Source organism: Saimiri boliviensis, chromosome 5, assembly GCF_048565385.1.
Source record: "Saimiri boliviensis isolate mSaiBol1 chromosome 5, mSaiBol1.pri, whole genome shotgun sequence".
Lineage (NCBI taxonomy): Eukaryota > Metazoa > Chordata > Mammalia > Primates > Cebidae > Saimiri > Saimiri boliviensis.
In genome coordinates, this window is record NC_133453.1 from 145,714,238 (window position 1) to 145,731,417 (window position 17,180).

Below are 17,180 nucleotides of genomic sequence, written 5' to 3' on the forward strand. Positions count from 1 at the left end.
GTCTGGTCTTGAACTCCTGACCTCGTGATCCGCCCGCCTCAGCCTCCCAAAGTGCTGGGATTACAGGCATGAGCCACGGCGCCCGCCCTCCCACCAACATTTTATACAGTTTTGTTTTGTTTTTGTTTGCCAGCCCTTCCACCTTCACCCCTTGTGAACACTTGGCCTTTTCAGTATCCTCTCAGCCATTCTGGTGCAGTGTGAAGTGATAATTTACTATGGTATTAACTTGTACCTGTTGCTTATTAGTGATGTTAAGTGTCTGCCTATCTTTTGCCCTCACTCTTTTTTTGACAAGTTTTATGTCAGACCTATTTCTATGGATTCGTTAAGTCGTCTTTATATGGTCCGCATGTCCTTCATCGTCTGCTACATCTATCTAGTGCAAATGGCTTCTCCCACGTTTTCACTTCTTTTAGTCATACAGATCATTTGACTTTAATGTGTAACAATCATCAGTGTTTATAAGAGCTATATTCATGTACAGTGCTTAAAAAAAATCCCCCAATCCTAAAATTGTAAAGGTGTTTTCTACGTTTTTTCCCTAAGTGTTTAAAATTTTCATCGTCACATTTTATACTTTTAATCTTCTTTGTATATGATGTGAGGTATGGAAATAATTTTTGTATTTTTTCTATATGGATAGCCTAGCACCAATGTTTCATCATTTATGCTTAACACACTGATTTTTGACACACTCACTACTCTATAGCAATATCTCATGTATAGATAAATTTATGACTAGGACCGAAATGGTTTGTTTGCTATTCATTTACAGATACCATGCTCTTATAATTCTTTAGCATCATTATGTCTGTCGTCTTTTTAAATTCTTAATGCCTTTTATTTTGGTCTTTTCTGTATTGGCTGGAAATGCAATATATTATTGAAAAGAAGCAGTTATAGCAGACTCTAAGGATGTTCTTGATTCCATATTCTTGATTTTAAAAGAAATAATTTTTAAGTTTTGCCATAAAGTGTGATGTTTGCTGTTAGAGTATTTTCCCCCACAAATAACCTTTTATTGGGTTATTTAATTACCCCGTCTAGTCCTAACTTGCTTAGGGATGTTTAGAAAAACTATGAATGACTTTGGATTTATCATGTGCTCTTTATTCACCTGCTAATATGATTAAAATTTCTTATTTACTCTATAATTTGGTTTTCGGGGCATATAATTTGGTGTAATAACGTAGATTTTCTATATCTAAAGATTTTTGCATTTTGGAGACAAGAACTTGTTGATGAAATTTTAAAATACATACAGCTCAAAATCTTTTGCATCTTTTGATATAAGGGGGGTTAGTCTTTAATTTTCCTATGTTATTATTTTGAAGTTGTGCTAATTTATTTAGAGATAATCTCAAAATTACACCACCACGCCCATCTAATATTTTGTCTTTTTAGTAGAGACAGGGTTTCACTGTGTTAGCCTGGATAGTCTGGATCTCCTGACCCTGTGATCCAGCCGTCTCAGCCTTTCAAAGTGCTGGGATTACAGGCGTGAGCCACCTCACCTGGCAGGGAGTTCAGTCTTTAACTCTAGGCCTGGAATTAATCCTTTCCCTAGAGAGTTCTGTTTTCTTTTAGTGGAGAATGGAATTTAGAAACAAGGTTGCTAGGTTTGTTCATGCCTATTGGAAATACCATTGCTCCCAGCCCTCCAGGTGATGAAGTTACAGGGTATCTACCTATCAGTTATCTATAGCACTGAAGACTATGAGATTACATTACACTGCCATTTGCAATACAACGCCACCATGTTTATTCTGATTTCAGGAACTCAGCACCTATCATCTTTACCATATTTACTTATTTGATTAATTCCTCTTGTAAATAACCGATCCACTAGCCTAGCTGCCACACCATCCCTCATTGGTGCCCTTGGCTTCCCACCCGGGCTCGTGTCCCACATAACTGCCTGTCTGTGCAGTCACCCTCCACACAGTGCGAGAGCTCTAACCCCATGGGTGCCTTTGACCCTCCAGGACACGTACCTTGCTCTGTCCCACTTAACAGCTATTGCACTGAATTGTTCCGGAAATAGAAAGCCTTCTGGTCTTATAAACGCTTTGGGAAACTGGCTTTTTGCCCTATTATCCAAAGATTAGATGGTCTTGAAAGTTTGGAACAAATCTGCCTGTGAAAGTCTGTGGGCCTGGTGTTTTCTTGTGGGTAGATTTTTACGGATATTTTTCTCAAGCTTATGTGCAGGTTTTCCTTCTTTTGAAATTGGTTTTGTTCACTTGTATTTTCTAGAACAAGTGAAAAATTGCCAGAAGTAGAAAGTAGGGATTTGACCATGTGAAACCCATCTGGGGTTGTTAGCTGGTGCTTATCAAAGTCAGCCTCCTACCTTCCCACAGAAGCCCAGACACAAGGTGTCTTCAGGTGTTGGCTGGAACTAACAGTAAACTCGGCAGCCTTGAATTTTCTCAGGCGGGCACTTTAGCGGGAGCTAGGGCCATCCTAGGGATGTGGCCTTGAGCTGTTAGAATCTGTGTTGATATTTTGTTCAAGTTTTCATAGGCCAGGGTAGAGCCCTAGGGGAGAAGAGGGCTCAGAGGAACCGGGCTAGAGATTGGTTAAGGAGGAAATCTTTGAGAACTTGACATTTTGAATATTGTAACGTGATAACTCTGGAAATCAGATTATCTTCCCTCAGTAATGTCTGATACTGCTTTTTGAGAGCTGTCGCCAACCAGTGACTTTTCCAAACTAATGTTGAGCAGATGGTAGTCCTTATTGCGTGTGATCACGAAAGTCTCTGTTCCATTATATCCATGGTCAGCCAGTGACCTGATGGAGATTTCCTTGAATGCCAACCTCTTTCTTCATGGATTACCCCTCTGGATGCTGCAGTTCATCCAGCTTCCAGAGTTATGAAATAGTTGATTCAAAGTTCTTGCCTACTCAAAAAAGTTGTTTCATTGGCAGGACCAATTTCTGGAACAATGGAATATTCAGCTTTGAGAAGGAAGGAAATCCTGACACCTGCTACAACATGGATAAATCTTGAAGACATTATGCTATAAGTGAAATTAGCCAGTCACAAAAGGAAAAGTACTGTATGATTCCCCGTCTGTCACATATCTAGAGTAGTCAAGTTTCAAGAGACAGAAACTAGAATGGTGGTGATTGCCAGGGGCTAAGAGGAGGGAGTTTGAGGAATTGTTTAATGGGTATGGAGTTTCAGTTTAAGACAAACATTCTCTGGAAATGGATAGTGATGATCCTTCCACAACAATGCGAACATACTTAATGCCACTAAACTGCACAAGTCAAAATGGTAATAAAGGGAAACTTCATGTTATCTATATTTTGCCACAGTTTAAAAAACAAACTAGAGCCGGGCGCGGAGGCTTGTGCCTGTAGTCCCAGCTTCTCGGGAGGCTGAGGTGAGAGGATCGCTTGAGCCCAGGAGTTCTGGGCTGTAGTGCACTATGCCAACCGGGTGTCCGCACTAAATTCGGCATCAATATGGTGACCTCCCGGGAGCGAGGGACCACCAGGTTTCCTAAGGGGGGTGAACCAGCCCAGGTCGGAAATGGAGCAGGTCAAAACTCCTGTGCTGGTAAGCAGTGCGATCCTGCCTGTGAATAGCCACTGCACTCCAGCCTGGGCAACATAGCAAGACACCATCTCTTAAAAAATAAAAATTAGAAAATGCAAGTACATTTTTATTATGGATATTTTACCACAATTAAAAAAAAAACAGTGGGCCAGGCGTGGTGGCTCACACCTGTAGTCCCAGCACTTTGGGAGGCCGAGGCAGGTGGATCACGAGGTCAAGAGATTGAGACCATCCTGGCCAACATGGTGAAACCCCATCTCTACTAAAAATACAAAAATTAGCTGGGCCTGGTGACGCGTGCCTGTAGTCCTAGCTACTCGGTAGGCTGAGGCAGGAGAATCACTTCAACCTGGGAGGCAGAAGTTGCAGTGAGCCGAGATCGCACCACTGCACTCCAGCCTGGCAACAGAGTGAGACTCTGTCTCAAAAACAAAACAAAACAAAAAAGCATGCAAAAAGATCTTATTGTCTCTTACCTCCTTGACATCCAGCAACATCTGTGTTGTTCAGCACCTCCTAAGTCTCAAGCTAGTCTCTTCTTGGCTTCTGTATAGGTTTGCTTTCGTAATGTTTTCAGCAATTATTTTTTGACCTCCATTTCAAAGCTGTGTAGGCCAGTTTATTTACACACCATTTGAATGATATTATGGAACTGTTGTAACTTTTAATAGGAAAAATTTAAGTTGGCCCTTTTTATGTGACCTAACTTTCCCATGGGATGCCATAAGACTCTGCAGTTATTAAAACCATTGCTGAGATACTGCTAACATTATGAGCTTGAAATATTTCCTAAATGAACAAAATATCCTCTTTTGAATTGTGTCTCCCATATATATTTTAAGGAAAATAAATTTACATCTGGGGTGTAGATATTATAGTTACGGTAGAGAATGGTAATATCAGTTTTTTCCCAAATTTAATTTAGCCAAAACATTTTAAAGACATTAACAGAAAGATAAGATCTTATCATTCTCATACATTGTTAGTGGGATGAAAATAGCACCAGTCTCTGTCTCTATATGTATTCTTATTCATAAAGAAAAAATGACAGAGTGAGACTAGCACTGTTGGGAAATCCCAATAAATTAATGAGTCTAAGTCATCATTAAAAATGGCCACCAACATCACAAAAAGAGAAATATTTGCCGTCTATTGATCTGAATTTGGTCAGACCTCTGTGTTTAATCACCAAATTACAGGAAATACAGAGGCCAGAGAAACGTTAAATGATAGGGCGACAATCCGAAAGTGTAGGCTGTAGGAAACTCTATAGGACAAAGAACTGGTTTCTTCAAGAAATTTCGTGGAGGAAAAAAAACATGGATGGGAAATGCACAGACTACCTAAGATTCCTCACAGCCAGTTGTGCCACATGGACCCTCTTTGCGTCCTGTGTGGCCTGATTCAAAGTGTGAAAAAATTGAGACAGTTGGGGAAATGTGAACTCAGTATCTGATGATATTAATGAATGTTTATTTATTATAGATGTGATGACTATTTTGTCTGTGTTTTCAGAAAGCTTCTCAGTTCCTTTAAAAATTTTTAAGGGTAAAATTATGCGATGTCTGGTATTAGCTGCATAATAATCTGGGTGGTAGGGGCTGTAAATGAAACACAGTTGTAAGTGGACTGATTATTGACATTGGATGATGGGCACATTATACTGTTTTCTTTGGTTTTGCATGTTTATGAAATTTTCTGTAATAAAAATTAAAACACAGAGGCCTTCTAATAAATAGACTTCTTTCACTTAATTTCCTTTAATAATGTATAACTTGTTACTGTTAAGGGTATGTAATGTATAATCTTCCAAGTTTAACTCTTTAAATATTTCATCATAATAGGTTTCAAACAAAATAATAGTAGCTCACCGTGGCTTCCTACAGATCTTACTTTTTCTATTTCAGATCATGTTAATTTGGAAGTTTGAGAAATAACCTACCACTTTGCTTTAAAACACATATATGTTATTCATGTAATTATGTGACCAACTGTTATATAATAAATGAAAGCTGTAAACTCATTGTAAAGCTGAGTCATTTTTCCTTTGAGCCTCTCCAAGTGAATAATCAATTTTTTGTGTGGTTTCTTTCCAGATAACCTTTTTCATGCTGCTTTCTGCAGTGTGTGTAATGCTGAATTTGGCTGGTTCGATTCTCTCTTGTCAGAATGCTCAGCTAGTCAACTCTCTAGAAGGCTGCCAGTTGGTGAGTAATGAAATGCAGACCCTTTCATAAAGGTCATAGGATTTGATTTTGCACGAGAGCAATTTTTAAAAGAATTTTATTGTATTCTTAGGTTCTCATGTATGCTTTCAGTTCATTCTAATGTTTTCTAGTTGTTTAAGGTATTTAGGGTAAGCTGATTTATTTCTAGAAATTAGCTGACAATTAGCTTACTGATATATAAGTAGTACAATTAAAACTCGTTCTACTTGTACAGCTACTAATAGTATATTTTTAAGGATCATAATGTAGTGCTGTTTTGGAATAAATATCCTTAGTGACGATTATATTTTAGCATTTGTTGCATTGATTCTTATTTGTATGGAATTTAAAAAAATTAATTTGCAAGTCAGTTTTAAGTGCCGAGTTACATGGTATGCTGGATGACCAATATATCAAAACAATACAGTTCTCATTTTTCAGTTTAAAAGAATTTTCTTTCAAATGTAGGAAGATTATAAACAGTGTACTGTGTACAGTTGCAGAACAGAGGTATTCAACCTTTTGGCTTCCCGGGCCACAGTAGAAGAAGAATTACCTTGGGCCACACATAAAATACACTAACACCAGCGATAGCTGATGAGCCAAGAAAACCCAAAAAGTTCCAAAAAAGCATCTCATAATGTTTTAAGAACATTTATGAATTTGTTTTGGGCCACATTGAAAACCGTCCTGGGCTGCATGCAGCCTGGTGGGTTGGATGAGCTTGCTGTAGAAGATGAACCAATTGTTTGTTGGCTGGAACTATCATTTTAAGGTAACTTAGCTCATGGTGCTGTGGTGTGTACATCTGGCTGTGACAGCAATTGCAGTGTGTATGATTGCATTCTGGTGTGAATATACCGGATAGGACCGTGCCTGCTGGGTAGGGGGACATGGGCCTTTGTTTCTTTGTCTTGGAAGCCGTGGCAGGCTTCCTCTCAGAGTCGTGTCCCTGCACAGTTGCCCTCCGCCTGCTCTACCTGTGCTATGATTCTGAGAAGCGATTGCTGAATTACCAGAAGCTTTTCTGCTGTGGGACCATGCCTGCTTGGAGGCAGCCGCTGGGAATCCTGCTGCTCTCTGCATCCTTACCTGCAAAGGCCAGCAGGACCAGTGTCAGTTGGCACAGTTTCGATGCTGAAGCACCCACTGAGTTACAAAAATGCACTGTTAGAGCGTCATCTTGTTATTGTCTATTGAATGTGGCCTAGAGAACATTGATCAGATTTCATCCCCACATGCTGTGCACAGAAGTATCCTCGGTATGGTGTAGACCTCCTTATGTTTGAGAATTGGCACAACCTGCAACCCCATCTCCATCGGAAAGGGTGATTCCCCATCTTGTATACATAATTTGGCCAGCGTCTTTATTCCTAAATACTGTGTGCCATGAGTGTAGCAAAATCTGGTGACCTACCAGGAACTGGCCACTTTTTTTCTTGGACCCTCATTTTCCAATGCCGGGCCCTGTGTGGGGGATGCAGAGTGACTGGATGAAGGGAGACCACAGTTCCTGGAGATTCACACCAAAAAGAAAGCCCACACAGTGCCAGGATTGAAGGAATGACCCCTCCTAGTTTTAATCTCAGACCCTGTTTTCCCACATCACAGATTGCATGGAAGGATGGGAAAGGGAGATTTGGTCTCCTCTGTGTCCTACCGCCTTCTGTACCTCCACAGATACATAAAAAGAACATCATATACCACAGACATGTCCTCTCACATGCATCTGTGCGGTTGACGGCACTCCGTGGTAAGGTAGATCATCAATATTTACCTTACTTCAGAGGCTGATCCTAGGTATCTCTCTGCCCTGGCTCATACGAGGCCAGAAATCTCAGAGCTACAAACCAGTGTGTTTACTTGCTTGATGCTTGCAGCATATGCAGCACTGGATTTGGAGTCAGCAATCCAGGATCAGTGCCGTGGCTTGTCCACCTCCTGGTTATGTGACTTAGCACACGTCACCCTCTTTCTCTTCTTTGCTTCCCTTTCCCATTGATATGGTTCGGATCTGTGTCCCCGCCCAAATCTCATGTTCGGTTGTAATCCCCAGGTGTTGGAGGTGGAGACTGCTGGGAGGTGACTGGATCATAGGGGCAGATTCTCGGGAGTGGTCAGCACCATCCTCTCTCGGTGCTGTTCGCGTGGTAGTGAGGGCGTGAGTTCTCAGGAGAACTGGTTGTTTAAAAGAGTGCGGCCCCTCCCTTCCGTGCTGTTTCTCTTGCGCCTGCTGTGGCCACGTGACTTTCTGGCTCCCCCTTGCCTTCCACTGTGATTGCAAGTTTCCTGAAACCTCCCAAGAAGTTGAGCAGATGCTGGCATCATGCTTCCTGTACAAACTGTGGAACCATGAGCCAATTAAACATCTTTATAAATTACCCAGTCTCAGGTATTTTCTTCTAGCAATGCAAGAACAGACTAATACTGTACAGCTGTAGAGTGTGGACATGACCTACCTTGAGTTCTTCACAGAATATCAAATGAGACAAAACCTATACAATACATAAAAAGTACACTCCTTTCATATTATAAAAATTATGCATTTACTATAGAAATTCAAAAAACAAAACTCTTCATAATCCTACCACCCAGATGATTGTGTCCTTCCAGTCTTTTCTGTACGTAATGTGTGTGTGTGTACCTATATATTTAATATATTTAAAATGTGCTGTTCTCTTCATCCTGCCTGTGATTTATTTTTTGACTGATCACATTGTTCCATGTTTTATTTGTTTATTGTGAGACAGAATCTCGTTCTGTTGCCCAGACTGGAGTGCAGTGGCACAATCTCAGCTCACTGCAACCTCTGCCTCCCAGGTTCAAGCAATTCTTTTGCCTCAGCCTCCCAAGTAGCTGGGCCTACAGGCATGTGCCACCACGCCCAGCTAACTTTTGTATTTTTAGTAGAGATGGGGTTTCACTGTGTTGGCCAGGCTGGTCTCAAACTCCTGACCTCGGGTGATCTGCCTGCCTTGGCCTCCCAAATTGCTGGGAGTACAGGCGTGAGTCACTGTGCTCAGCACGTTTTAAAATATTCTACAACTTTATTGGTAGTGACTACTCTCTATGTATGAATGTAACATTGTTTATTTAACCAACTCTTTGCTTTTTGCAATTAGGAAGATGGTCATCATTCTTATACAAATTAATTCTTTTTACAGCTCCTAAAATTAGACGTACATGATAAAAATAAATGTATCTTTAGATTATTTGATGCATATTGACATACTGCCTTTTAGGAAAGTCTATCCATTTATACTCCCAATATATGAGAATCCTCTTCTTCCTACACCTTTGCCAGCACTGAAAGTTGTTATCCTTTTTAATCCATGCCAGTTTGAAAGATATAAGATGACTTTATTGTTTAATTCGAATTTCTTTGAATACTAGTAAGATTAAACTTTTTATTCATTTGTAATTGCGTATACATAAGCTTATATATATTTATACATATATGTAATTATGTCACAAAATTTATGTTTATGCACCATCTATCTATCTACATATATATATGTCTCTCTCTCTCTCTCTCTAATATATTAGAGAGAGAGAGATTAAAAAAGAGAGATGGAGTCTTGTTCTGTTGCCAGGCTGGAGTGCAGTGGCGAGATCGTGGCTGACTGCAGCTTCCACCTCCTGGGTTCAAGCGATTCTCCTGCCTCAGCCTCTTGAGCACTGGGACTACAGGCACATGCCACCACACCTGGCTAATTTGTGTATTTTTAGTAGAGACAGGATTTCACCATGTTGGCCAGGACAATCTCCATCTCCTGAGCCTCATGATCCGCCCATCTTGGCCTCCCAAAGTGCTGGGATTACAGGCATGAGCCACCATGTCCAGCCCACCATTTGTATTTTATCTTATTCTGTGTTTTGTCCATATATATTCTCTACCCAGTTTTAGATTTAAATATTTATCTTAATGATTTATAAGTGTTCTTTATGTATTATGGTTTTGAATCATTTGACTTGTATTGGGCAAATATATTCCCTGCATTGTTGTCTTTTAATTCTTGTCAAAAAAACAGATAACTGTTTAATTTTTATATATTCATATTTACCAATGTTTCTCTTTGTAATCTTACCTTAGCACCATGCTTAAAAGATTTTTTCCTTTCTAAGATTATGCAACCTCAATAACTTCTTGGTTATGGTAACTCTGCCAGTGTTACCATTGCATGCACACGTGTGCACACAGATAGTAATGCCTGTTTGTCTATTTCTGTACTTTTAATTCATATTCATTCAACATTCATGTGTCTGTTTATTAATATTCCAGAACAATACCACTTAAAATACCTTGACTTTATAATCTGTTTTTATAACTGGTCGGATGAGTTCTGTCCCCAGCTCCATCCCAGACTTTTAATCTATTTCTTTAAAATGTTATTGCCGGTTTTAAATGTTTAATCTTCTAGAAGCACTTTGATTTTCTTTTGTCAAGACTTAGAAGGAATAGATTTGAGATTTGAGTTGGCATCACATTAAATTTGTAGATTACTTTGAGGGAGAATCAAAACATCTTAACAATAGCATGTCTTTCCATTCTAGAACATAGAATGTGTGCTTTGGTTTATCCAAGTCCCTTTCAACCTCTTCACTCCAGTTTTTGTTTTTTTTAGAATACCTAGTACATTTCCATATGTTTGTGTGGTGATTGTGTTTTTTCTTCTGCATGATTTGATTAGCTAGTGTTCTCTGCATAAAAAGGATATCTAAACTAAAATAAATCTTTTTTTTTTTTTTAAATGGATTCTCACTCTGTCTCCAGGCTGGAGTGCAGTAGTGTGACCTTGGCTCACTCCAACCTCCGCCTCCTGGGTTCAAGTGATTCTCCTGCCTCAGCCTCCTGAGTAGCTGGGATTACAGGCACACGCCACCACACCTGGCTAATTTTTGCATTTTTAGTAGAGACATGGTTTCAGCTTGTTGGCCAGGATGGTCTCAATCTCTTGACGTTGTGATCCGCCCACCTCGACCTCCCAAAGTGCTGGGATTACAGGCATGAGCCATCACGTCTAGCCTAAAGTGAAACTTGTATTCTGGTCTCCTAGCAACTCCCTTTCCTGCTAACAGGGTTTTTTTGTTTTTGTTTTTGTTTTTCTTTTTCTTTTTCTTTTTTGGTGCCTTTCCAGTCATCATCTGTGCATATCTTTGTGTATGGATTTTTTTTAACACACATGAGCTACTCACATGGATTTCTTTAGTCTACCATGTAGCCTCGTGACATTTTCACATAAGCACTTGGAAGTCTTCTTTACTGTTAAACAGAGAGCAGTGGATAATTCCATTGGATGGATGTGTGATAATTCATAAAACCATCTCTTAAGGATAAGTTAGAGATGTTTCTAGTCTTTCGCTAAAATGAACACAGCAAATACATATCTATCTATCTATCTATCTATCTATCTTTTTTTTTGAGATGAAGTTTTGCTTTTGTTGCCCAAGTGCAATAACTTGGAGTGCAATGGCATGATCTTGGCTCACTGCAACCTCCACCTCTCAGGTTCAAGCTATTCTCCTGCCTCAGCCTCCTGAGTTGCTGAGATTACAGGGGCCCACCACCGTGCATGGCTGATTTTTTTGTATTTTTAGTAGACACAGGATTTCACCATGTTGGCCAGGCTGGTCTTGAACTCCTGACCTCAGGCAATCCACTGCTTCAGCCTCCCAAAGTTCTGGGATTACAGGCATGAGCCACTGCACCTGGCCTTTTTCTTTCTTTCTTTCTTTTTTTGAAACAGGGTCTGACTCTGTTGCCTAGGCTGGAGTGCAATGGTGCCATCATGGCTCACTGCAGCCTCAACCTCCCTGGGTTCAGGTGATCATCCCACTCCAGCCTCTCAAGTAGCTGGGACTGCAGACACGTGCCACCACACCCAGCTAACTTTTTTTTTTTTGTATTTTTTGCAGAGAGTTTCACTATGGTGGCCAGGCTGGCCTCAAACTCCTGAACTCAAGTTATCTACCTGCCTTGGCCTCCCACAGTGCTGGGATTACAGGCATAAACCACTGTGCCCAATCGAATATTACTCTTTATCCACATTCATTACTCAGCAGAAACTGAGTGGTCATTGCTCCTACTGGGGAACTGGCCTGGGTGGTGAGGGTGTCGCAGTGAACAAGGTAGGAATGCAAACGGATCTAGAGAAAAAAATCACTAAGCACATCCCTGCAGTCAGAGCATGAGTGCACTTTAAATTTAGAATCTTATTCCTAAATTGCTCTCCAAACATGAAGCACCCTTTCACACACTTGCCAGCAGTCTGAGCCTGTGCCTGGTTACCCAGATCCAAACTTGTGTGTTGTCAGAATGGTTTTTGTTTTTACCAATCCGATAAAATTGTATGATTTTATTATATAATTTTTATTTCTTTAATTAAAAGTGAAGTTGAGGCCAGGCACAGTGGCTCATACCTGTAATCCCAGCACTTTGGGAGGCCAAGGTGCGTGGATCATGAGGTCAGGCATTCCAGACCAGCCTGGCCAAGGTGATGAAACCCCGTCTCTACTAAAAATACAAGACCATTAGCTGGGTGTGGTGGTGGGTGCCTGTAATTCCGGCTACTCAGGGGGCTGAGGCAGGGAATTGCTTAAACCCGAGAGGCAGAGGTTGCAGTGAGCAGAGATCGTGCCACTGCGCTCCAGCCTGGGTGACAAGAGTGAGATTCCATCTCAAAAAAATAAATAAAACATGGAACAATGTGATCAGTTAATAAATAAATCACGAGGCAACATGAAGAGGATAGCACATTTTAAATACATTAAATATATATGTATACTTTCATGAGACTCTGTCTTAAAAAAAAAAAAAAAAGGCCTGGTGTGGTGGCTTACGCCTGTAATCCCAGCACTTTGGGAGGCCAAGGTGGGCAGATCACAAGGTCAGGAGTTCGAGACGAGCCTGACCAAAATGGTGAAACCCGGTCTCAACTAAATACAAAAATTAATCGGGCATGGTGGCACGTGCCTGTAGTCCCAGCTACTCAAGAGGCTAGGGCAAGAGAACTACTTGAACCTGGGAGGCAGAGGTTGCAGTGAGCCGAGATCACGCCACTGCACTCCAGCCTCGGCAACAGAGTGAGACTCTGTCTCAAAAAAAAAAAAGTGAAGTCAAGCATCTTTATATTTGTTTATAAGTTGCTTATATTTATATGTCTTTATCTGTTAACTGCCACTTCACATTTGTTACCTATTTGTATACATGGATATAAATGTACTTTCTTACGTTAAGGAAACTGGCCGTTGTTACATGTTTGCAAATATATATTTTTTAATCGTTGGTTATGTGTCTTTTGACGCTTTGAATGGCATTCTTTGTGTGGGTATTTTAACCCCTTTAGTGGCTGCATGATGTGTTTTTCCTAGAAAAGCCTTTCCCATTCCAAGATTATAAATAATTTTCTGCTAACCCCTCAGTGTTTTAGGGTTTTATTTTTTAAATATTTATGTGTTTTATCGATCTGGGATTTATTTTGTTGTAAATGTTAATACACTTTTATAGTTTTCTAAAATATACATGTGATTTTCCATGTTCCAAATTTAGTCCTAGGTATTGTAAATATTTTCTTGCTCTGGTGGATGCATGTTTTAATTATTATTTTATACTGAAGAGGCTATTCGCTGCATGTAAGACTTTTTGCAGTTTTTCGTTTGTTTATTTATTTATGATTGTTTTTTATTTTATTTATTTGAAACAAAGTTACGCCTTTTGCCCGGGCTGGAGTACAATGGTGCGATCTCAGTTCGCTGCAGTCTTGGCCTCCTGGGTTCAAATGATTCTCCTGCCTCAGCCTCCCCACCTCAAGTAGCTGGGATTAAAGGCACCGCCACCGCACCCAGCTAATTTTTATATTTTTAGTAGAGACGGGGTTTCACCATGTTGTCTGGGCTTGTCTCAAACTCCTGATCTGGTGATCTGCCTGCCTCAGCCTCCCAAAGTGCTGGGATTACAGGTGTGAACCACTGCACCCGGTCCTGGTGGAGTTTTTATTACTTGCATTGAACTCTGCAGGCATTTGAATGCACACCTGAATCTTTGATCCCATAGTTTTGTCAGGGGAAATGATCACATTTTCTTCTGCTTTCTATTATCTGTACATCTTGTTTTGTGGTTCTGTGTAGTTGCTGCGGCTAAAACTGTTAAAATAACATTGGAGAATGATGTTTTGTTAGCATAGCGTTAGATGATGGCATTTCATCATCCGCCCCTTGCTCCTGAATTGAATGAGAAGCCCACCACCAAGCCTGCTGCTGAGAGACAGTTTCTATTGGCAAATTTCCCCATTTGCCGAGCTTCATAGAAGGACACAGGACAGGAAGCGCAGCAGAGACAGCGTCTTCAGGTTGCTGGGAGGTCCCACAGCTGCATTTCCCCCTCACCGTCGCATGGCGTTCCCGCCTGCACTTGGAGGCTCTCACGGAGAAGCCATGGTTCACTTTCCCATCAGTTGTTTTTATACCACTTTCGTCTTCACGGAGGCCCGGGGCCTGCAGGCCACTGCGCCGCTTCCCCAGTCCAGGCGTCCTCCCCGGCACACGAGACGGACACAGCCTTCCACGTCCATCTCAGTGCTGCGGTGTCCAGGGAAAGGAAGCAGCGACTTGGAAGGACAGACCTGTCCAGGCGCACATGCGTCAGCCCAGGCCCGATGTCACCCTTCACTCACATTGAGGGTTTACGCGGGGAAAGGTTGACTGACGCTGGTATTTTTTAACACCCTTGTTTTATTCCTGGCTTTCACAAGATGGCTTCTAATGGGTTACCATTTACAGTCACGTCTGCCATCAGCTTCTGAGAGATGCCTTTATGAACTGAAGGTATTGGCTCCCATCCTGACTTCCTAAGATTTTTTATTTTTTTAATCAAGATGCATGTAAATTTTATCACCGTCTTTTTAACATCTGTGAAGATGATCATACGGCTTTCCTCCTTTAGTTTATTAATGTAGTGATTTGCATTAATAGATTTCCTAACGCAGAATGACTTTTGCATTGCAGAAATAGGCAATGGTCCTGGTGCTTTTAAGATATACATGAGGCTGCATTCACTTTGCTAATACATTATTTAAGAGTTTTGCGTCAAAATTCAGAAATGAGATGACCTGCAGTTTACCTTGAGGTAGCCTCCTTGTCCAGTTTCATCTTAGAATTGTGCTTACTTGAAAATGAAAGTGGAAGCATTTGGTTTGACTTACGATCTAAAACAGTTTATATGACCTGGGAATTATCTAGGCTTTTTTTAATTTGGAGGAGGCAAAATGACACTTTTCTCCATCATCATTATGTTATTCGTCTTTTCTTTCTTTTTGGGGGGATCAATTTTGATAATGTTCTTTCTAACATCCTATATTTCATCTGTTTTTTCCAACTGATTGTTACAAAGCTACAGATAATATTTTTTTGAAGTTTAAAAATAAACATTTTAGCAAATCTTTAGAGATTCAAAGTAGATTTCCTAGAGCTGGGGGTCTTGGGAGGAAATAGAGAATTTGAGGAAGGGGTATGGGGTTTCTTTTTTGAGGTGATGAGAATGTCCTAAGATTGATTGTGGTTGTACAGCCCTGTGACTGCAGTAAACACCAATGAGCTATTTACTTAAATTGGCAAATTTTATGGTATGTGAATTCTGTCTCAATAAAGTTGTTACAAATTTGTAAACCTTTTTATTTTTATTCTTTGAGACGTAGTCTCGCTCTGTCGCCCAGGCTGGAGTGCAGTGGCGCGATCTTGGCTCACTGCAACCCCTGCCTCCCAGGTTCAAGTGCCTCAGCCTCCCAGGAACTGGGACTACAGGCGGGTGCCACCACACCCAGCTAATCTTTTGTATCTTTAGTAGAGACATGGTTTCACTGTGTTAGCCAGGATGGTCTCGATCATCTGACCTCATGATCCACCCGTCTCGGCCTCCCAAAGTGCTGGGATTACAGGCATGAGCCACCGCGCCCAGCCAAGCCTTTTCTTGAATTCATACTTTCTCTTATTTGTAACGTCAAATGTTGTTTTCTCTCCATTAACTCAAAGTTGCTCTTGAAATTGTTTTCCCCCCCAAAACCAGCTCTTTATTTTGTTAAAAAGGACTAGTCTTATTTCAGTTTTTGGTTCATTGACTATGTATGTTTTCATTTTATTAACCCCTTTTCCGTTCTTACTGCGTATATTATTAATTTGCCACCTTTTATAGTTGAGTAAGAGAAATAATATGGGATAGGTTTTCTTGTGGCCATTATTGACACACCGTGCTCTTGTGGACTTAGTTCCAGTGGTTTGTAATACTCGTTTTTGGTTTTCTCTTTAACCTAGTCCTCACTAACACTGATGTTCTTGACTTTTTAGGTAGTTAGACTTTCTGTTTTTTGCTTTCCTTTTACTGTTAATTTCTAATTTCATTGCATGAGAGCATGTGGCCACTAATTTCTACTTTTCACAATCCACTGAAATTTTCCGAAACTTTGTACAGGAATAGTTTTTGGTTGTCTTTTGTGGGCTTTCATTAAATACAACAAAACGTATATTCCCAGCCTGTTGGGATCAGATTGTATTCACATATTTGTGTGTCTGTTTGTGTGTTTGTGGAGAGAGAGCATCTTAAAACACAACTCAGCCATGTGCTTCCCACTGGATGTGGAGCACTGTGCTGTGACCTCCTATGGCCTGTGAGTGCCTGCTTTGATCAGGCCCCTCCAGCTTTGCCAGCCTGCAGTGGTACCCCCGGATGTCCCGTCCCTGCCGGCTGTGCTAGAATCTCAGGGTCTTTCTACCTGGGACGACTCCTGCGTGCGGAGCCGTAGTTGTTCTTCCTCCCAGCTGGTCTCTAGGTAGCTCCCTCTGGTCCTCCAGATTCCAGAGTCGGTGGGACATCCGTGGAAGGGTCATCGCTCAGCCCCGCGTACAAGGGACTCCCCACCTCTGCGGTTCTCTGTCTCGGCATTCTCTCTCTTTCTCCAAGCCCTGACATTTCCCCATCAGTCCCTATGAGGCACAGCAGCACACAGGAGAAGGCCATGTGTGTGTTCTGTGCCTTGTCCCACAGCCAGGACCTGGCGCCATTCCTGGAGGGGAGCACGTGGCAAACCACTGGGTGCCTCCCAACTGTTCCCGCCTGAAGAGCCCCTTAGGAAATTGAAAAGGCATTTTGGGATTTCAAGCAAACATGCTGTTTCACTTAAATGAATTATAAAAAAGCATTACTGATTTTCAAATGCCCCTTAAAATGCCTCATTATGTTTTAAGGCTCCATGAGCATTAAAATATGACACCAACAAAAATGTATTTTAAAAACTGATTTTAAAAAATATGTTTTTTAATTAAAAAATTTTTTTGGCCAGGCGTGGTGGCTCACGCCTGTAATCCCAGCACTTCGGGAGACCTCAGATCACTTGAGGTCAGGAGGTCGA

General features: G+C 41.1%; 1 protein-coding gene across 4 annotated transcripts in view; it reads left to right on the forward strand.

The window, feature by feature from the left end:
- The window catches only part of ENTREP2 (endosomal transmembrane epsin interactor 2), a 408,260-nt gene that overhangs the window by 298,802 nt on the left and 92,278 nt on the right, over positions 1 to 17,180 (forward strand). For all 4 annotated transcript variants that reach the window (XR_012517863.1, XM_074400122.1, XM_039479991.2 and 1 more), the window contains exon 3: positions 5,671 to 5,781. Coding sequence is in view for 3 of the 4 variants with exons in the window: in XM_074400122.1 (XP_074256223.1) it covers positions 5,671 to 5,781 (111 nt within the window). In the remaining variant the exon portion in view is untranslated. The remainder of the gene's footprint in view (positions 1 to 5,670; positions 5,782 to 17,180) is intronic.